General features: G+C 65.5%; 1 protein-coding gene across 1 annotated transcript in view; it reads left to right on the plus strand.

The window, feature by feature from the left end:
• The window catches only part of LOC309604250 (E3 ubiquitin-protein ligase HUWE1-like), a gene marked incomplete at its 5' end in the record, with an annotated part of 28,603 nt that extends 11,947 nt beyond the window's left edge, over window positions 1-16,656 (plus strand). The window contains 19 exons of the mRNA XM_082339182.1: window positions 86-252; window positions 728-873; window positions 965-1,040; window positions 1,158-1,256; window positions 1,372-1,505; window positions 2,721-2,892; window positions 4,434-4,662; window positions 5,857-6,035; window positions 7,129-7,218; window positions 7,904-8,052; window positions 8,177-8,224; window positions 9,364-9,580; window positions 9,733-9,949; window positions 10,102-10,235; window positions 11,071-11,282; window positions 11,851-12,139; window positions 13,318-13,420; window positions 13,497-14,058; window positions 16,174-16,656. Coding sequence (XP_082195308.1) covers window positions 86-252; window positions 728-873; window positions 965-1,040; window positions 1,158-1,256; window positions 1,372-1,505; window positions 2,721-2,892; window positions 4,434-4,662; window positions 5,857-6,035; window positions 7,129-7,218; window positions 7,904-8,052; window positions 8,177-8,224; window positions 9,364-9,580; window positions 9,733-9,949; window positions 10,102-10,235; window positions 11,071-11,282; window positions 11,851-12,139; window positions 13,318-13,420; window positions 13,497-14,058; window positions 16,174-16,419 — 3,469 coding nt within the window. The remainder of the gene's footprint in view (window positions 1-85; window positions 253-727; window positions 874-964; window positions 1,041-1,157; window positions 1,257-1,371; window positions 1,506-2,720; window positions 2,893-4,433; window positions 4,663-5,856; window positions 6,036-7,128; window positions 7,219-7,903; window positions 8,053-8,176; window positions 8,225-9,363; window positions 9,581-9,732; window positions 9,950-10,101; window positions 10,236-11,070; window positions 11,283-11,850; window positions 12,140-13,317; window positions 13,421-13,496; window positions 14,059-16,173) is intronic.
• Between the last annotated feature and the right edge of the window lie 4,639 nt (window positions 16,657-21,295).

Raw genomic sequence — 21,295 nt, forward strand, 5'->3', positions numbered from 1 at the left:
GGTCTCGGGGGGCCGTGGCGGGTCCTGGGGGGCCGTGAGGGTCTCCTGGACGCCCGGGTCCCCACCCGCCACCCCCCCACCGCAGCCCCAACATGGCGAACACGGTGAACGCGGCGCTGAAGCCGCTGGAGACGCTCTCCCGCATCGTCAACCAGCCCAGCGGCCTCTTCGGCACCAAGGGCTCCTCCAGCAAGAGCAAGGGAGAGGGGGCCGGGGGGGCACGGGAAGCCGGAGCCGCCCCCCCCGATGGAGGTACCTGCACCCCCAGGCCCCCCAAATCTCCCCCGGGCCCCCCCAAATCTCCCCTGGGCCCCTACATATCCCCTCTGTCCCCCTTGTGCCCCCAATCTCTCGTGTCCCCCCCCAATCTCTCGTGTCCCCCCCAATCTCTCGTGTCCCCCCCAAATCTCTTGTGTCCCCCCCCAAATGTCTCTCCTGTCCCCCCATTTTCCCTGTGCCCCCCCCATTTTCCCTGTGCCCCCCCATCTTTTGTGGCCCCCCATTTTCCCTGTGCCCCCCCCATCTCTCGTGGCCCCCCCATTTTCCCTGTGCCCCCCACATCTTCCTTGCCCCCCCCCCCATCTCTCGTGCCCCCCAATTTTCCTTGCCCCATCACCCCCTGTGTCCCCACGTCCCCCTGTCCCCTCCTTGTGGCCACCCCCGGGGGGGACCCGCCTGTCACCCTGACACCCCCTCTAACCCCCCCCCCCCCCCCCCAAAAAAAAAGGGGACCCCGGGGACCCCGAACCCCCCGAGGAGGACGCGGAGGCGGCGCAGGCGGAGGCGGCCGACGGCGACATGGACGGGGAAGCCGAGGGCGACACGGTGGTGCTGGCCGGGCAGCCCGAGGGGCTCAGCACCCAGGAGATGCAGGTGAGGGAGGGGGGGACCCCCCCAAATCCCACGTAACCCCCCCCCCCAAATCCCACGTACCCCCCTAAATCCACCCCATCCCCCCCCCAAGGTGGAAAACGAGCTGGAGGATCTCATCGACGAGCTGCTGGAGAGGGACGGGGCCACCGGCAACAGCACCATCATCGGTGAGACCCCCCCCCCCCCCTCCGGCCAAAAACGGGGTCCCCCTTGCTATCAGGGACCCCCCCCACATATCAGGGTGCCCCCCCTGCACCCCTTAACGGCATTCCCCCCCCCCAAAGTGAGCCGCCCGGGCGAGGACGAGTCGCAGGAGGACGTGCTGATGGACGAAGCTCCCTCGAACCTCAGCCAAGCCTCCACGCTGCAGGCGAACCGGGAAGGTGAGCGAGCGCCTTGGGGGGGGGCCCCCAAATTTTGGGGGGGCTCAGGGGGAGATTTGGGGGGACGGGGACGGGTGCCGAGATCCCACCTACCCCCCTTTATCCCCTCCCGAAGATTCCATGAACATCCTGGATCCCGAAGACGAGGAAGAGCACACGCAGGAGGAAGACAGCAGCGGCAGCAACGAGGACGAGGACGACAGCCAGGACGAGGAGGAGGAGGAGGAGGAGGAAGATGAGGACGATCAGGTGGGAGAACCGGGTGCCCCGTTTTGGGGTCGGGGTGCCCCGTTTTGGGTCAGAGGGTGCCATTTTGGGGTCGGGGTGCCCCATTTTGGGGTCAGGGTGCCCCATTTTGGGTCAGAGGGTGCCATTTTGGGGTCAGGGTGCCCCATTTGGGGTCAGGGTGGCCCATTTTGGGGTCAGGGTGCCCCTGTTTTGGGTCAGAGAGTGCCATTTTGGGGTCTGGGTGCCCCATTTTGGGGTCAGGGTGCCCCATTTCAGGTCAGCGGCTGCCATTTTGGGGTCTGGGTGCCCCATTTTGGGGTCAGAGGGTGCCATTTTGGGGTCGGGGTGCCCCATTTTGGGGTCAGGGTGCCCCATTTTGGGTCAGAGGGTGCCATTTTGGGGTCGGGGTGCCCCATTTTGGGTCAGAGGGTGCCATTTTGGGGTCAGGGTGCCCCATTTTGGGGTCAGAGGGTGCCATTTTGGGGTCGGGGTGCCCCATTTGGGGTCAGGGTGGCCCATTTGAGGTCAGGGTGCCCCTGTTTTGGGTCAGGGTGCCCCTGTTTTGGGTCAGAGAGTGCCATTTTGGGGTCAGGGTGCCCCGTTTTGGGGTCAGAGGGTGCCATTTTGGGGTTGGGGTTCCCCATTTTGGGGTCAGGGTGCCCCATTTCAGGTCAGCGGCTGCCATTTTGGGGTCAGGGTGCCCCATTTGGGGTCAGGGTGGCCCATTTTGGGGTCAGGGTGCCCCTGTTTTGGGTCAGAGAGTGCCATTTTGGGGTCAGGGTGCCCCATTTTGGGGTCAGGGTGCCCCATTTCAGGTCAGCGGCTGCCATTTTGGGGTCTGGGTGCCCCATTTTGGGGTCAGAGGGCGCCATTTTGGGGTCGGGGTGCCCCATTTTGGGGTCAGCGGCTGCCATTTTGGGGTCGGGATGCCCCATTTTGGGGTCGGGGTGCCCCATTTTGGGTCAGAGGGTGCCATTTTGGGGTCAGGGTGCCCCATTTTGGGGTCAGAGGGTGCCATTTCGGGCCCGGGTGCCCCATTTTGGGGTCAGGGTGGCCCATTTGAGGTCAGGGTGCCCCTGTTTTGGGTCAGGGTGCCCCTGTTTTGGGTCAGAGGGTGCCCCATTTTGGGGTCAGGGGCTGCAATTTTGGGGTCGGGGTGCCCCATTTCGGGCCCGGGTGCCCCCATTTCGGCTCCGAGGGTGCCTGCTGACCCCCCTGGGGTTATTCCCCCCTCAGGACGATGAGGAAGGGGAGGAAGGGGAGGAAGAGGAGGACGACGACGACGGCTCGGAGATGGAGCTGGATGAAGATTACCCCGACATGAACGCCTCCCCCCTCGTCCGCTTCGAGCGCTTCGACCGCGACGATGACCTCATCATCGAGTTCGACAACATGTTCTCCAGCCCCAGTACGGACTGGGGGGGGGGGGGGGGGGGGGCAGGCAGAAAAAGGGGGGGACACGGCGATTTGGGGGGGTCACGGGGCTCCCTGCGCTCGGGGGGGGGCAAGGTGGGGTTCACCCCCTTGACACCCCATTTTTTTTTCACCTCTCGGGGGGCTTGAGGGGGTTAAGAAGGGGTTCACCCCCCCCCCAGCACCCCAATTCTGTCTCCCCATGGATTTGGGGGGGGGGTCAGGAAGGGGTTCAACCCCCCCAGCACCCCAATTCTGTCTCCCCATGGATTTGGGGGGGGGGTCAGGAAGGGGTTCAACCCCCCCAGCACCCCAATTCTGTCTCCCCATGGATTTGGGGGGGGTCAGGAAGGGGTTCACCCCTCCAGCACCCCAATTCTGTCTCCCCATGGATTTGGGGGGGGGGTCAGGAAGGGGTTCACCCCCCCCAGCACCCCAATTCTGTCTCCCCATGGATTTTGGGGGGGTCAGGAAGGGGTTCACCCCCCCCCAGCACCCCAAACCTCCCCTCAGGTCATGGATTTGGGGGGGTTAAGAAGGGGTTCACCCCCCCGACACCCCAAATCTCCCCTCGGGTCATGGATTTGGGGGGGTTATGAAGGGGTTCACCCCCCCGACACCCCAAATCTCCCCTCGGGTCATGGATTTGGGGGGGTTATGAAGGGTTTCACCCCCCCTGACACCCCAAATCTCCCCTCAGGTCATGGATTTGGGGGGGTTAAGAAGGGGTTCACCCCCCCGACACCCCAAATCTCCCCTCGGGTCATGGATTTGGGGGGGTTAAGAAGGGGTTCACCCCCCCGACACCCCAAATCTCCCCTCAGGTCATGGATTTGGGGGGGTTATGAAGGGGTTCACCCCCCCCCGACACCCCAAATCTCCCCTCGGGTCATGGATTTGGGGGGGTTAAGAAGGGGTTCACCCCCCCGACACCCCAAATCTCCCCCTCGGGTCATGGATTTGGGGGGGTTATGAAGGGTTTCACCCCCCCGACACCCCAAATCTCCCCTCGGGTCATGGATTTGGGGGGGTTATGAAGGGGTTCACCCCCCCGACACCCCAAATCTCCCCTCGGGTCATGGATTTGGGGGGGTTAAGAAGGGGTTCACCCCCCTGACACCCCAAATCTTCATCTCCCCATGACCTCGGGTGGGTTAACACCCCAAATCTCCCCTCAGGTCATGGATTTGGGGGGGTTAAGAAGGGGTTCACCCCCCTGACACCCCAAATCTTCATCTTCCCATGACCTCGGGCGGGTTAACACCCCAAATCTCCCCTCAGGTCATGGATTTGGGGGGGTTAAGAAGGGGTTCACCCCCCTGACACCCCAAATCTTCATCTCCCCATGACCTCGGGCGGGTTAACACCCCAAATCTCCCCTCAGGTCATGGATTTGGGAGGATCAGGAGGGGGGTTCGCCCCCCGACCCCCCCCATTTTTCACCTCCCCGTGCCTCGCACCATGACAAGGGTATCAAGAAAGCTTCCCCGCCCCCCCCCTTGACACCCCATTTTCCTCCTCGCCCTCCTTTTCCAGCCGACATCCCCCCGTCTCCCGGGAACATCCCGGCCAGCCACCCGCTCCTGGTCCGCCACGCCGACCACGGATCCCTGGGCCTGGGGACCGGAGCCGCCACCACCCGCCTGGCGCAAGGCTTGGGGCGCAGCCAGCGCACCCTCCGCCAGCTCACCGCCAACGCCGGCCACACCATCCACGTCCACTATCCCGGCGCTCGGCAACCCAACCCGCCCCTCATCCTCCAGCGGTGAGTAACGAAACCCCCCCGGGCCCCCCCAAATCCCCCCAAACCCCCCTGGGCACCCCCAAACTCCCTGGGAGCCCCCAAACCCCCCCGGGGTCTCCTGGATCCCCATCGTCCCCCAGTTCGTCCCTCAACGTGCTCCATCGTCCTCTGCTGTGCCCCGTCGTCCCCTAATTCAGCCCTCGAGGCCCCCCCGGGCGCCCCCAAACACCCACGGGAGCCCCCAAACCCCCTGGGCCCCCCCAAGCCCCCCTGGGAGCCCCCAACCCCCCCGGGATCTCCTGGATCCCCATCATCCCCCAGTTCGTCCCTCAACGTGCTCCATCGTCCTCTGCTGTGCCCCCTCGTCCCCTAATTCAGCCCTTGAGGCCCCCCCGGGCCCCCCCAAACCCCCCTGGGCCCCCCCAAAACCCCCTGGGAGCCCCCAACCCCCCCGGGATCTCCTGGATCCCCATCATCCCCCAGTTCGTCCCTCAACGTGCTCCATCGTCCTCTGCTGTGCCCCCTCGTCCCCTAATTTGTCCCTTGAGCCCCCCCCAGACCCCCATGTCCCCCCCCCAGACCCTCGTGTCCCCCCTCCCATGTCCCCCCCCCCTCGGTGTCCCCTCTCCTCCCTGGTCCCCGTGTCCCCCCCCCAGTGTCCCCTTTGTCCCTGGTCCCAATGTCCCCCCTCCTCCCTGGGGTCCCCCCCAGTGTCCCCCTCCTCCCTGGTCCCCATGTCCCCCTCCTCCTTGATGTCCCCCCCCCCCCCCAGTGTCCCCTTTGTCCCTGGTCCCAATGTCCCCCTCCTCCCTGGTCCCCATGTCCCCCCTCATCTTTGATGTGTCCCCCCCCCCAGTGTCCCCTTTGTCCCTGGTCCCCATGTCCCCCTCCTCCTTGATGTCCCCCCAAGTGTCCCCTTTGTCCCTGGTCCCAATGTCCCCCCTCCTCCCTGGGGTCCCCCCCAGTGTCCCCTTCATCCCTGGTCCCCATGTCCCCCTCCTCCCTGGTCCCCATGTTCCCCCTCCTCCTTAATGTCCCCCCCCAGTGTCTCCTTTGTCCCTGGTCCCAGTGTCCCCCCTCTTCCCTGGGGTCCCCCCCAGTGCCCCCCCCTCCTCCCTGGTGTCCGTGTCCCCCCCCCCCCCCCCCCCCCCCAGTGTCCCCTTGTCCCCCCTCCCCGTCCCCGCCGCTGACGCCATCCCCTCCCCGTCCCCGCAGGCTGCTGGGCCCCTCGGCGGCGGCCGACATCTTGCAGCTGAGCAGCAGCCTGCCCCTGCAGAGCCGGGGCCGGGCCCGGCTGCTGGTGGGCAACGAGGACGTGCACATCATCGCCCGCTCCGACGACGAGCTCCTCGACGACTTCTTCCACGAGCAGGGCAGCGCCGGCAGCCAGGCAGGCGAGTAGGGGGCGGGGCCTGCGGGGGGGGCGGGGCCTGCGGGGGGGCGGGGCCTGCGAGAAAGCGGGGACCCCCCCCCCAAATCAGATGGCTGCAGGGGTGGAGGGGAGGGGGCCTGGAGGGAGGGGGTGGAGCCTGGAGGAAAGGGGAGGAGCCTGGAGGGAGGGGGTGGAGCCTGGAGGGGGAGGGAGGAGCCTGGAGGGGGCGGGGCCTGGGAGAAAGCAGAGACCCCCTCCCCAAATCAGATGGCTGCAGGGGTGGAGGGGAGGGGGCCTGGAGGGAGGGGGTGGAGCCTGGAGGGAGGGGGTGGAGCCTGGAGGGAGGGGGTGGAGCTGAGGGGGCGGAGCCTGGAGGGGGCGGGGCCTGCGAGAAAGTGGGGACACCCCCCCCCCAAATCAGATGGCTGTAGGGGTGGAGGGGAGGGGGCCTGGAGGGAGGGGGTGGAGCCTGGAGGGAGGGGGTGGAGCCTGGAGGAAGGGGGTGGAGCCTGGAGGGAGGGGGTGGAGCTGGGGGGGCGGAGCCTGGAGGGGGCGGGGCCTGGGAGAAAGCAGAGACCCCCTCCCCAAATCAGATGGCTGCAGGGGTGGAGGGGAGGGGGCCTGGAGGAAAGGGGTGGAGCCTGGAGGAAAGGGGTGGAGCCTGGAGGAAAGGGGTGGAGCCTGGAGGAAAGGGGAGGAGCCTGGAGGGAGGGGGTGGAGCTGGGGGGCGGAGCTTGGAGGGGGTGGGGCCTGGGAGAAAGCAGAGACCCCCTCCCCAAATCAGATGGCTGCAGGGCTGGAGGGGGTGGGGCTTGGAGGGAGGGGGAGGAGCCTGGGTCGAGGGGGTGGAGCCTGCTGGGGGTGGGGATGGCAGGGAAAGGCGGGGCTTAGAGGAAGGGGGCGTGGCCTGAGAGGGGGCAGGGCCATGAATGGGGGGCAGTGGGGAAGGGTGGGCCGAGACCAATTAAGGGGCCTGGCCTCGTATGAAGGGGCGTGGCCTGGCCCGAGGGGGTGGGGCCTGTCTGGGGGGCGTGGCCTGGCCCGAGGGGGCGGGGCCTGGCGGAGGAAGCCCTCCCCCGCCCCCCGGGGCTGAGGCTGCCCCTCCCCGGCCGCAGGGACCCTCTCCAGCATCCCCACCGCCCTGACGCGCTGGACCGAGGAGTGCAAGGTGCTGGACGCCGAGAGCATGCACGACTGCGTCTCGGGTGAGCCCCCCAGTGCCCCCAGTGCCCCCAGTGTCCTCCCAGTGCCCCCCCAGTATCCCCCATGCCCCCCCAGTATCCCCCATGCCCCCCCAAACCACCGCCACCGCCTCCTCCCACCACCCCCCCCCCCCCCCCCCCCCCCATCAGGGACCCCTCCAGTGCCAGCGCCCCGTCCTCTCCACCCCCCCCACGATGTCCCCACGATGTCCCCACACCCCCTGGATGTCCCCAACACCTCCCAGTGCTCCCAGACCCCCCCCAGTGCTCCCAGAACCCCCCCAATGTCCCCCAATACCCCCCCAAACCACTGCCACCGCCTCCTCCCACCACCCCCCCCCCCCATCAGGGACCCCTCCAGTGCCAGCGCCCCGTCCTCTCCACCCCCCCACGATGTCCCCACGATGTCCCCACGATGTCCCCACACCCCCTGGATGTCCCCAACACCTCCCAGTGCTCCCAGAACCCCCCCAATGTCCCCCAATACCCCCCCAAACCACTGCCACCGCCTCCTCCCACCACCCCCCCCCCCCATCAGGGACCCCTCCAGTGCCAGCGCCCCGTCCTCTCCACCCCCCCACGATGTCCCCACGATGTCCCCACACCCCCCAGTGTCCCCACACCCCCCGGGGGGGTCTCCCAGCCCCCCCAAACCCCCCCTTTTCACGCCCCCCCCCCCCCCCCGCAGTGGTGAAGGTGCCCATCCTGGCGCGGCTGGAAGCCCTGCGCGACGAGGAGCTGGACGAGCGGCGAGAGAAACGCCGGCGGCAGGCGGCCGAGGAAGAAGCCAAAGGCAGCGAGCGCGGCCCCGAGGACAAGGACGGGCCTGACGCCCAGGTGAGGGGCACCCCAACCTCCCCCCCCCCTTACCCCCCCAAAAAACTTTTGGGGGGTGTTGGGGGGGGGTGTCCCTTCTTCACCGCCCCCCTCCCCGGCCTCAGTCACTTCCCCTCTCCCGCAGGACGCGGCGTCCAAGGCCGCCACCGCCTCCGCCGACGTCCCCCCCCAGGTAATCCCCCTTCCATCATTTCGGGGTGTCCCCCCAAACCCCGACGTACCCGGATGACCCTTCCCAGCCCCCCCAAATCCATTTTTTCCCCCCCTTTTCCCTCCCCCTTCCCCCTTGACCTGGCACCCCGCGGGTTGAGGTAGTAGATTGTATAGTTGGAGGGTCACACCCCCGTCTCGGAGATAACTATACAGTCTACTGTCTTCCTCGCGGGGCGCGCGGCCGCCGCCGGACGCCTGGGTCCCCTACGGGGCGGGGAGGGGGGGCCGAATCTTGGGGGGGGGGGTTTGGGGGGCTCTAAGGATCCCCTCCCCCCTCCCAGTATACCCAGTGTCCAACGGGAGGTTGATAAATGGGGGATTTTGAAAGGGCGGGGGTAAAATGGAGGAGGGGGGATTTTGGGGGGGGGGGGTTTAGGGGGATTTTGGGGGGTTGGGGGGATGTGGGGGAGGATTTGGGGGGGGTTTAGGGGGATTTTGGGGGGGTTGGGGGGATGTGGGGGAGGATTTGGGGGGGTTTAGGGGGATTTTTGGGGGGGTTGGGGGGATTTGGGGGGGTTTAGGGGGATTTTTGGGGGGGTTGGGGGGGATTTGGGGGTGTTTAGGGGGATTTGGGGGGGGTTAGGGGGAATTGGGGGGGATTTTGGGGGGGTTGGGGGATTTGGGGGGGATTTGGGGGGGCTTAGGGGTGTTTTGGGGGGTGTAGGGGGATTTTGAGGGGATTTAGGGCAATTTTGGGGGGGTGAGGGCGATTTTGGGGGGGTGAGGGGGATTTGGGGGGGTTTAGGGGGATTTTGGGGGGGGTTAGGGGGATTTAGGACAAGTTGGGGGGGTTTAGGGGATTTAGAGGGGATTTGGGGGGGGTAGGGGGGTTTGGGGGGGTTGAGGGGTTTTTGGGGGGTTCTGTTTTTTGGGGGGGGGTACGACGTGGTTTGGGGGGGGTGAGGCAGTCGGATTGGGTGGGGGGGCCTACTTTCCCCCCATGGGGACCCCCCCTCATTTTGGGGTGCAGCCGGACGCCTGCATCCCCCCAAAGTAAGGGGGGTGGGTGGGTTTTTTTTGGGGGGGGGGGCTCCCAGATTTTTGGGGGTGCCCCCCCCTCACTGATCCCTGTATCCCCCCCCCCCCCCCCCCTCCCAGAACACAGCGGGACGCCGGGAGAGACCCCCCCCTCCCGGTCCCCATCGGACGCTGGTGATGTTGGAACCTACGCCGACCCCCCCAGATCCCCCCCCGGGAGCCCCCCAAATTCCCGCTCGCCCCCCTCAACCCCCCGAACACGAAGAGGGGGGGCCCGGGCGACCCCCCCAAGACGCCGAAGCCACCCAAATGGAGCTGTCACCCGCTCCCACCATCAGTAAGTCCTCATTTTTTGGGGCGATATCGCTCATTTTTAGGACTTTTCTCAATTTGGGGGGGGGGGTCTCACCTTAAGGGGGGGTCTCCCCGATTTGGGGGGGTCTCCCTAATTTTGGGGGGGGCTTAATGAATGTCCCTCCCCCCCCCCAGCGTCGCTGTCCCCGGAGCGAGCGGAGGACTCGGACGCGCTGACGGCGGTGAGCAGCCAACTGGAAGGCTCCCCCATGGACACCTCCAGTTTGGCTTCTTGTCCTTTGGAAGAAGCTGGGGGGGCTCCCCCTCCCCCAACAGCCCCCCAAAATCCCCCCGGCACCCCCCAAGGACCTCCCCCCGCCCCCCCCGACGCCGCTCAGCCCCCCGACGATAGGTAAGAGCCCTTAACGCCGCTCCCCTCCCCCCCACCCCCGCCATTTCCCCCTCCCCCTTCCTATAAAACGGAGGGGGGACGGGTTTGGGGGTGCCCCCCCCCCCCCTTGCTGACGTCACCCCCCCCCTCCTCTGACGTCATCCCTCCCCAAGCTCTCCCCCGGCCTCGTCCTCGGAGAGTTCGTCCACCCGGGATTCGGCCGTCGCCATTTCGGGAGCCGACTCGCGGGGGATTTTGGAAGAGCCCCTGCCCTCCACCAGCAGCGAGGAGGAGGACCCCCTGGCCGGTCGGTGCCACCTCTGTCCCCTCCCTCGTCACCTCTGTCCCCTCCCTCGTCACCCCTGCCCCCTCCCTCGTCACCTCTGTCACCCCCCCACCCCGTCCCCCGCGGCGCCCCAGCCTCGTCTCACCTCTCGCATCCCGGCGTCGCGCTCCGGAGGGGATCGGGTACCGCCGGGAGGGGGGTGTGTCACCGTGTCCCCTGGGGGGCCACCGTGTCACCTGGGGGGCCACCCCATGTCCCCAGGGGTGTCACCGTGTCATCTGGGGGGCCACTGTGTCACCTGAGGGGTCCCTTCGTCCCCGGGGGGAGGGGTTAGGGATGTCCCCAGGGGGGGTCTGGGGGTGTCCTCCCTGTTCCTGGGGGGTCCCTGTGTCCCCATGTCCCCCCCAGGGGGGTCTGGGGGTGTCCCCACCGTGTCCTCCCTGTCCCTGGGGGGTCCTTGTGTCCCCATGTCCCCCCCAGGGGGGTCTGGGGGTGTCCCCACCATGTCCTCCCTGTCCCTGGGGGGGTCCTTGTGTCCCCATGTCCCCCCCCCAGGGGGGTCTGGGGGGTGTCCCCAACGTGTCCTCCCTGTCCCTGGGGGGGTCCCCATGTCCCCAGGGGGGTCTGGGGGTGTCCCCAACGTGTCCTCCCTGTGCCTGGGGGGGTCCCCATGTCCCCAGGGGGGTCTGGGGGTGTCCCCACCGTGTCCTCCCTGTCCCTGGGGGGGTCCCCATGTCCCCAGGGGGGTCTGGGGGTGTCCCCAACGTGTCCTCCCTGTGCCTGGGGGGTCCCCATGTCCCCAGGGGGGTCTGGGGGTGTCCCCAACGTGTGTCCCCCCCCGTCCCCCCCCCCCCAGGGATCAGCCTTCCGGAGGGGGTGGACCCCTCGTTCCTGGCGGCGCTGCCGGACGACATCCGCCGGGAGGTGCTGCAGAACCAGCTGGGGATCCGCCCCCCCGCCCGGGCCCCGCCCACCCCCAGCCCCGCCCCTCCGGTGGTGGCCAATCCCGGCCTGACCGAAGTCAGCCCCGAGTTCCTGGCCGCCCTCCCCCCGGCCATCCAGGAGGAGGTGGGTGGGGCTTGCGAGGGGGCGGGGCTTGCGAGGGGGCGGGGCCTCGATGGATGGGCGGGGCCTGGGGTGGGGTTACAGGGGTCTGGGGGTGGGGCCTATGGGGGTGAGGTGAAGGGGGTGGGGCTAAAGGGGGTGGGTGTGGCATGGGGTGGGGTTCAGGGGGAGTGGCCTGTACTGGGGGTGGGGCCTAAGCAGGGGGGCGGGGTTAGAGGGGGAGGGTGTGGCCTGGGGGTGGGGCTTACTTAGGGGTGGAGTCACAGCGGGGGTGTGGCCTGGGGGGGTGGGGCTTGTGTGCAGGCAAGGCCACACCCCCCCGGGGGGAGGAGCCAGGCCTGGGTGGGTGGGCTTGGGGGTGGGGCTTAGCCAAGGGGTGGGGCTTGGGCAAAGGGGCGGGGCTTGGGGGGGGCTGGTGCCCCTTTAGGGCGGGGGGGGGGGGTTAACCCCGTCGTGCCCAGAGCCCTCAAATAGGGGTGTGTCCCGGGGGTGTGGCTGGGGGGGGGGCGTGGCCTCCTGAAGGGGCGTGGCTTACCACTGCTGGGCGGGGGGGGGGGGCGCGTCCCGGCAGGTGCTGGCGCAGCAGCGAGCGGAGCAGCAGCGTCGGGAGCTGGCGCAGGCGACGAGCTCGGACGCCCCGATGGATCCGGTGACCTTCATCCAGACGCTGCCCTCGGAGCTGCGGCGCTCGGTGCTGGAGGACATGGAGGACAGCGTCCTGGCCGTCATGCCCCCCGACATCGCCGCCGAGGCCCAGGCCCTCCGGCGGGAGCAGGAGGCCCGGCAGCGGCAGCTCATGCACGAGAGGCTCTTCGGTCACTCCAGCACCTCCGCCCTCTCCGCCATCCTCCGCAGTCCCGGTGAGATGGCCCCCGCCGTCCCCACCGTCCTGTCCCCAACCCCGCCGTCCTGTCCCCAGCCCCGCCGTCCTGTCCCCAACCCCGCCGTCCTGTCCCCAGCCCCGCCGTCCTGTCCCCAACCCCGCCGTCCTGTCCCCAGCCCCGCCGTCCTGTCCCCAACCCCGCCGTCCTGTCCCCAGCCCCCCCGTCCTGTCCCCAACCCCCCCGTCCTGTCCCCAGCCCAGCACAGTGTCCTCTCTGCTGTTCTCTGCCCTCTCCCAGCACCCCTCGCCCTCTCCCGGCACCCCTCACCCTCTCCCGGCACCCTCCGTCCTCTCCCGGCACCCACTTTTCTCTCTCAGCACCCCCCAAAGCTCTCCTGACTTCCCTGATTCTGTCCCGGCACCCCAATTTTTTCCTGACACCTCCTCGTTCTTTTTGGACTCCCTCCATCCTCTCCCGGCACCCCCAATCCTCTCCCGGCACCCCCAATCCTCTCCCAGCACCCCCAGTTCTCTCCTGACACCCCCAATCCTCTCCTGACACCCCCAGTCCTCTCCCAGCACCCCCAGTTCTCTCCTGACACCCCCAATCCTCTCCTGACACCCCCAGTTCTCTCCTGACACCCCCAGTCCTCTCCCAGCACCCCCAGTCCTCTCTCTGCACCCCATTTATCCATTCCTGACACCCCCTCATCCTCTCCCAGCACCCCCAGTTCTCTCCTGACACCCCCAATCCTCTCCTGACACCCCCAATCCTCTCCTGACACCCCCAGTCCTCTCCCAGCACCCCCAGTTCTCTCCTGATACCCCCAGTTCTCTCCTGACACCCCCAATCCTCTCCTGACACCCCCAGTTCTCTCCTGACACCCCCAGTCCTCTCCTGACACCCCCAATCCTCTCCTGACACCCCCAGTCCTCTCCCAGCACCCCCAGTTCTCTCCTGACACCCCCAGTTCTCTCCTGATACCCCCAGTCCTCTCCCAGTACCCCCAATCCTCTCTCTGCACCCCATTTATCTATTCCTGACACCCCCAGTCCTCTCCTGACACCCCCAGTTCTCTCCTGACACCCCCAGTCCTCTCTCTGCACCCCAGTTATCCATTCCCGACACCCCCAATCCTCCCCCAGCACCCCCCTCGCCCCCCCCCCCCGCGCCCCGCACCGCCCCCCCAGCCCCTGACGCCGCTCTCCCCGCAGCCTTCACCAGCCGGCTGAGCGGGAACCGCGGGGTGCAGTACACCCGCCTGGCCGTCCAGCGCGGCGGCACCTTCCACATGGGCGGCGGCAGCAGCCACAGCAGGTACCCGCCGGGCGCGCGAGGGGGGGCCCCCCGCTATTTTTAGGGGGGCCCTCACCGCATTTCACCCCCCCCGCAGACCTTCGGGGAGCAGCGTGGACAGCCTTTTACGCCTCCGAGGTCGTCTGTTGCTGGATCACGAAGCTCTCTCCTGCCTTTTGGTGCTGCTGTTCGTCGACGAACCCAAACTCAACACCAGCCGCCTCCACCGCGTCCTCCGAAACCTCTGCTACCACGCTCCCACCCGCGGCTGGGTGGTCCGCAGCCTCCTCTCCATCCTCCAGCGCAGCAGCGAGAGCGAGCTTTGCCTCGAAGCCCCCCGCGGAACCCCCTTAACGGAAGAAAGACCCCGACGAGCCAGCGGACGAACCGGTAGCTCGACCGGTACCGCCGTCGAACCTCGCGGTTTAGATTTATTACATCGCGTCGAAGCTCGAAGTTCCGGACAACTTTCCTGGCTTTCCGTTTCTATGGATGCGGCTTTGGGTTGTCGTACCAACATCTTCCAGATCCAACGAGTTCCGGGACGGAAACATACGGAAAAACACGCCGCCGCCGCCGGTTCCGCCGTTCACATCCATCCCCAGGCCGCCCCCGTCGTCTGCCGCCACGTCCTCGATACCCTCATCCAGCTGGCCAAGGTGAGGGGGGGGTACTGGGGGGGGTACTGGGGGAGTACTGGGGGGGTTTGGGGGGGGTACTGGGGCAGTTTGGGGGAGTACTGGGGGGTTTTGGGGGGGGTACTGGGGCAGTATGGGGGGTACTGGGGGGTTTTGGAGGGGTACTGGGGGGTTTGGGGGGGGGTACTGGGGCAGTTAGGGGGGTACTGGGGGGTTTTGGGGGGGTACTGGGGCAGTTTGAGGGGTACTGGGGGGTTTTGGGGGGGTACTGGGGCAGTTTGGGGGGTACTGGGGCAGTTAGGGGGATACTGGGGGGTCTTGGGAGGGGTACTGGGGCAGTATGGGGGGTACTGGGGGGTTTTGGAGGGATACTGGGGGGTTTTGGGGGGGGTACTGGGGCAGTTAGGGGGGGTACTGGGGGATTTTGGGGGGGGTACTGGGGCAGTTAGGGGAGTACTGGGGGGTTTTGGGGGGGGTACTGGGGCAGTTAGGGGGGTACTGGGGGGTTTTGGGGGGGTACTGGGGCAGTTAGGGGGGTACTGGGGGGTTTTGGGGGGGTACTGGGGCAGTTTGGGAGAGTACTGGGGGGTTTTGGGGGGGGTACTGGGGAGTTTTGGGGGGGGTACTGGGGAAGTTTGGGGGGTACTGGGGGGTCTTGGGGGGGTACTGGGGCAGTTGGGGGGTACTGGGAAGTTTTGGGGGGGGTACTGGGGCAGTTAGGGGGGTACTGGGGAGTTTTGGGGGGTACTGGGGCAGTTTGGGGGGGGTACTGGGGCGGTTTGGGGGGGTACTGGGGGTTTTGGGGGGGTACTGGGGCAGTTTGGGGGGGACTGGGGTAGTTTGGAGTGTACTGGGGTGTTTTGGGGGGATACTGGGGCAGTTTGGGGGGGCACTGGGGGGTTTGGGGGGATACTGGGGCAGTTTGGGGAGGCACTGGGGTGTTTTGGGGGGGCACTGGGGTGTTTTGGGGGGAACTGGAGCATGTTAGGGGGTAACTGGGGGCTCCTCAATGGAGACTGGTGCAGTCTGGGGGGTACTGGGGTGTTTTGGGGCTGGGGCAGTTTGGGGGGGGTACTGGGGCGTTTTGGGGGGCACGGGGGCACATTCTGGGGGTAACTGGGGGCTCCTCAACGGAGCTGGGGTTTTTGGGGGGCACTGGAGGAAACTGGGGGGCACTGGAACTGTAATGGGGGGTCGGGGGGGGCAGATCTGGGGGTGCTTCTCCCCCCCCCCCCCCCAATTTTCTTTATTCCCCCCCCAATTTTCTCTATTCCCCCAAATTTCTCTTATTCCCCCCAAATTCTTTGTATTCCCCCCAAATTTTTTGTATTCCCCCCCCAAACTTTCCTCCCCCCCAAATTTTTCATATTCCCCCGAAATTTTCTTATTCTCCCCCAAATTTTGATATATTCCCCCCAAATTTCTTGTATTCCCCCCAAACTTTTATATATTCCCCCCAAATTTTTATATATTTCCCCCAAATTTGTAGTATTCCCCCAAATTTTTATATATTCCACCCAAATTTTTTTTATTCCCCCCCAAATTTGTTGTATTCCCCCCAAATTTGTTGTATTCCCCCAAATTTGTTGTATTCCCCCAAATTTTTATATATTCCCCCCAAACTTTCTGTATTTCCCTCAAATTTTTATATATTCCCCCCAAATTTTTATGTATTCCCCCAAATTTTTATATATTCCCCCCAAATTTGTTGTATTCCCCCAAATTTTTATATATTCCTCCCAAATTTTTATATATTCCCCCCCAAATTTGTAGTATTCCCCCAAATTTTTATATATTCCACCCAAATTTTTTGTATTCCTCCTAAATTTTTATATATTCCCCCCCAAGTTTTTTTTATTCCCCCCCAAATTTGTCGTATTCCCCCCAAATTTTTATATATTCCCCCTAAATTTTTATATATTCCCCCCAAATTTTTATATATTCCACCCAAACTTTTTGTATTTCCCCCCAATTTTTATGTATTCCCCCAAATTTTTATATATTCCCCCCAAAATTTTATATATTCCCCCTAAATTTGATTTATTCCCCCCAAATTTTATACATTCCCCCCAAATTTTCTATATTCCCCCCAGATTTGTTGCCCCCCCCCCCCTCAATTCTCTCTCGCCCCCCCAGGTCTTCCCCAGCCACTTCACCCAACAACGAGGCCGAGATCCGACGCCCAACGACGCGGACCGGGATCGCGGCCCCCCGAAATCGGGGGGGCAGCCCCTGCCCTCCCCCCCCCGCCCCCGCCCCAAACCCCCCCCCGCCCCCCCCTCCCCCTCCCCCCCCCCCCGCCGGGGCTCCCCCTCCCTCCCTTCCCCCCCCTTCCGGCAACCTTTCCACCGATTTTTGGGACCTTTTAGTCAAATTGGATAACATGAACGTAAGCCGGAAAGGGAAAAGCTCGGCCAAGACGGGAGCGGGGAGCGGAGGGCCGGAACCGGAGACGTCGGGATTGGGCTTGGAAGCGTCTCCCTTGGGCCAGCTGATGAACATGTTATCCCACGGGGTTATCCGTCGGAGCGCGCTCCTGACGGAAAAGCTGCTCCGGCTTCTTTCCCTCATCTCCATCGCTCTGCCGGAAGGAGGGAAAGGGGGCGAAGGGGGGGACGGCCCAGAACGTCGGCGCGGCGGCGGCGGCGGCGGCGGGCGGCGGCGGCGGCGGCGCGGCTCCGTCGAGTCCCTCGGCGCAGGGCGGGAACGGCGGGAGCGGCGGCGGAGGAGGAGGCGGCGCTGGTGGTGAGCGAGCGGGGACGGGGACGTGGGGACATGGGGATGGGGACGTGGGGACACGGGGATTGGGATGGGGACATGGGGATGGGGACATGGGGACAAGGGGGATTGGGATGGGGACATGGAGGGGGACATGGGGACACAGGGATTGGGATGGGGATACAGGGATTGGGATGGGGACGTGGGGATGGGGACGTGGGGACACGGGGATTGGGATGGGGACATGGAGGGGGACATGGGGACGTGGGGATGGGGACATGGGGACACAGGGATTGGGATGGGGACACAGGGATTGGGATGGGGACGTGGGGATGGGGACATGGGGACAAGGGGGATTGGGATGGGGACATGGGGATGGGGACATGGGGACAAGGGGGATTGGGATGGGGACATGGAGGGGGACAGGGGGACAAGGGGGATTGGGATGGGGACGTGGGGATGGGGACATGGGGACACGGGGATTGGGATGGGGACGTGGGGATGGGGACGTGGGGATGGGGACGTGGGGACACGGGGATTGGGATGGGGACATGGGGACACAGGGATTGGGATGGGGACGTGGGGATGGGGACATGGGGACACAGGGATTGGGATGGGGACGTGGGGATGGGGACATGGGGACACAGGGATTGGGATGGGGACATGGAGGGGGACATGGGGACACGGGGATTGGGATGGGGACATGGGGACACAGGGATTGGGATGGGGACGTGGGGATGGGGACATGGGGACACGGGGATTGGGATGGGGACGTGGGGATGGGGACGTGGGGACACAGGGATTGGGATGGGGACGTGGGGATGGGGACGTGGGGACACAGGGATGGGGTTTGGGGACACGGGGACATGGATGGGGACATGGATGGGGACATGGGAACACGGGGATGGGGACATGGGGACATGGATGGGGACGGGGACAGGGGGACAAGGACAGGGACATGGGGACATGGGGATGGGGTTTGGGGACATGGGGACATGGATGGGGACATGGGGATGGGGACAGGGATGGGGATGGGGACATGGGGACGAGAACAGGGACATGGAGGGGGACGGGGACACAGGGATTGGGATGGGGACATGGAGGGGGACATGGGGACAGGGATGGGGACACAGGGACATGGATGGGGACACAGGGATGGGGACACGGATGGCGAGATGGGGATGAGGACAGGGACGTAGGTGGGACGGAGACACGGACAGGGACATGGGGACGGGGGACATGGGGACAGGGACGGGGACATGGGGATGGGGACATAGGGATTGGGGACACAGGGATGGGGACAGGGACAGGGATGGGGACATGGGACAGGGACAGGGACATGGGGACAGGGATGGGGACACGGGGATGGGGACAGGGATGGGGACGGGGACATGGGACGCAGGGATGGGGTTGGGGATGCAGGGACGGGGCCAGGGCCGAGGGCCACACCGAGGCGGTGGCAGCGGAGGGGGGGGGGTGGTGGCAGCAGGACCCCTCCCCCCGCTGCCACCGTGTCCCCCCCCCCCCCGCCCCCCAGCCCCCAAGAGCGCCAAGTCCCCGGCCAAGGGCCCCGAGGGGGGCGGCCCCGACCCCCGGCTGGCGGCGACGGGGCTGACCGAGAGCCAGCTCCAGCTCTCCGTCGAGGTAAGCGGGGAGGGGGGGACGCCGCCGTCGCCCCCCGCCACGCGCTGGGGGGGGTTGGGGTGATGTCCCCAACCCCCCCCCCCCCATGTCCCCTCCCTCCCCTCCCCCCCCCCCCCAGGTGCTGACGTCCCACTCGTGCTCGGAGGAGGGGCTGGAGGATGCGGCCAACGTCCTGCTCCAGCTCTCGCGGGGGGACCCCGGCACCCGCGACACCGTCCTGCGCCTGCTGCTGAGCGGGGCCCGGCAGCTGGGGGCCACCCTCTGCCGCCAGATCGGTGAGGGCGGGGCGCGCGCGCCGCCGCCGATGTCATCCCCCGCCGCCGCCGCCCGCGCGGGGTGACGTCGCTCTCCGCCTCGCCAGGTACGCTGCTGGCGGAGCTGCGGGAGTACAACCTGGAGCAGCAGCGGCGGGCGCAGAGCGAGGCCCCCTCTCCCGAGGGGCTCCCCGAGGAGCAGCCCCCCAGCGCCAAGCTCAAGGGGAAGATGCAGAGCCGGTGAGCCCCCGGCCCGGCCGTTAACCCGGGGCCCTACTGACGCCCCTCGCGCCTGCCGTTAACTCTCGTGCCTACTGATAACTCTTATTCCTGCTGTTAACTGTGGTCCCTGCCGTTAACCCCGGCCCCTGCTGTTAACTCTTGTCCCTGCTGATAACTCTCGCCCCTTCCATTAACTTTTACCCCTACTGTTGACTCTTGCCCCTACTGATAACCCTGGCCCCTGCTGTTAACCCATGCCCCTACTGATAACTCTCACCCGTGCTGTTAACCCTTGCCCCTACTGATAACCCTGGCCCCTGCTGTTAACCCTTGCCCCTACTGATAACCCTTGCCCCTGCTGTTAACGCATGCCCCTGCTGATAACCCTTGTCCCTGCCATTAACTCTTGCCCCTACTGTTGACTCTTGCCCCTACTGATAACTCTCACCCCTGCCGTTAACTCTTGCCCCTGTTAACCCTGGCCCCTGCTGTTAACTCTTGCCCCTACTGTTAACCCTGGCCCCTACTGTTAACCCTTGCCCCTACTGATAACTCTTGTCCCTGCTGTTAACCCTTGTCCCTATCGTTAACTCTTGCCCCTGCCGTTAACCCTTGCTCTTACTGTTAACCCTTGTCCCTACTGCTAACCCTTGCCCCTGCTATTAACTCTTGCCCCTACTGATCCAACTCTCGCCCCTGCCGTTAACCCTTGTCCCTACCGACAACCCTCGCTATTAACTCTCGCCCCTGCTGTTAACCCTTGTCCCTACCGACAACCCTTGCCGTTAACTCTCTCCCCTGCTGTTAACCCTTGTCCCTACTGACAACCCTCGCCGTTAACTCTTGCCCCTACTGATCCAACTCTCGCCCCTGCCGTTAACCCTCGTCCCTACTGACAACCCTCGCCGTTAACTCTTGCCCCTACTGATCCAACTCTCGCCCCTGCTGTTAACCCTTGTCCCTACCGACAACCCTCGCCGTTAACTCTCCCCCCTGCTGTTAACACTTGTCCCCTACTGACAACCCTCGCCGTTAACTCTTGCCCCTACTGATCCAACTCTCGCCCCTGCTGTTAACCCTTGTCCCTACTGACAACCCTTGCCGTTAACTCTCGCCCCTGCTGTTAACCCTTGTCCCTACTGACAACCCTCGCCGTTAACTCTCGCCCCTGCCGTTAACCCTCGTCCCTACTGACAACCCTCGCCGTTAACTCTCGCCCCCGCAGGTTCGACACGGCGGAGAGCGTGGTGATCGTGGCCTCGCAGAAGCGGGCGCTGGGCGGGCGGGAGCTGCAGCTCCCCTCCATGTCGGTCCTCACCTCCAAGACCTCCACGCAGCGTTTCTTCCTCCGCGTCCTGCAGGTCATCATCCAGCTGCGCGACGACACCCGCCGGGCGCACAAGAAAGCCAAGCAGGCCGGCCGCCTGGGTAAGGGGGGGTCCTCCCCCCCCCCCCCCCGCCCCTCCCCCAAATCGCGCCCCCCTCCCCCGCTCGGCCCCCCCCCTGACGCCCTCTGCCCCCCCTCCCCGCCAGGTGCCGGGGGCCTCGGGGCGGCTGGCAGCATCCAGGCAGCCGTCCGGCAGCTGGAGGCCGAGGCCGACGCCATCATACAAATGGTACGTGAGGGCCAGAGGGCCCGGAGGCGGCAGCAGGCAGACACGGTTAGCACGGCCGCCCTTCCTCCCCGCCCTCCTCCTCCTCCTCCTCCCTCTCCTTCGCCAGCCTCCTCCTGCGCCGCCTCCTCTCTCCTCGTCCCGTTCATCCTCTTCTTCATCCTCCTCCTCCTCTCCATCCTCCTTGTCCTCCTCCCCTTCATCCTCCTCCTCTTCATCCTCCTCATCCTCCTTCTCTTCATCCTCATCATCCTCCTCTTTATCCTCATCATCCTCCTCCTCTGCATCCTCCTCATCCTCCTCCTCCTCATCCTCTTCCTCCTCCTCTTCATCTCCTTGTCCTCCTCCCCTTCATCCTCCTCCTCCTCCTCCTCCTCTTCATCTTTCTCATCCTCCTCCTCCTCTGCATCCTCCTCGTCCTCCTCTTCATCCTCCTCTTCCTCCTCCTCTGCATCCTCCTCTTCATCCTCCTCCTCCTCCTCTTCTTCATCCTCATCATCCTCTTCCTCCTCATCATCCTCCTCCTCCTCTTCATCCTCCTCATCCTCCTCCTCCTCTTCTTCATCCTCCTCATCCTCTTCCTCCTCCTTCTCATCCTCCTCCTCTTCCTCATCCTCCTCCTCTGCATCCTCCTCGTCCTCCTCTTCATCCTCCTCCTCCTCCTCTTCTTCATCCTCATCATCCTCTTCCTCCTCATCATCCTCCTCCTCCTCTTCATCCTCCTCATCCTCCTCCTCCTCTTCTTCATCCTCCTCATCCTCTTCCTCCTCCTTCTCATCCTCCTCCTCTTCATCCTCCTCCTCTTGG

The sequence above is a fragment of the Platalea leucorodia genome (assembly GCF_965183815.1).
Source record: "Platalea leucorodia genome assembly, contig: HAP1_HAP1_SCAFFOLD_515, whole genome shotgun sequence".
Classification (NCBI taxonomy): Eukaryota; Metazoa; Chordata; class Aves; order Pelecaniformes; family Threskiornithidae; genus Platalea; species Platalea leucorodia.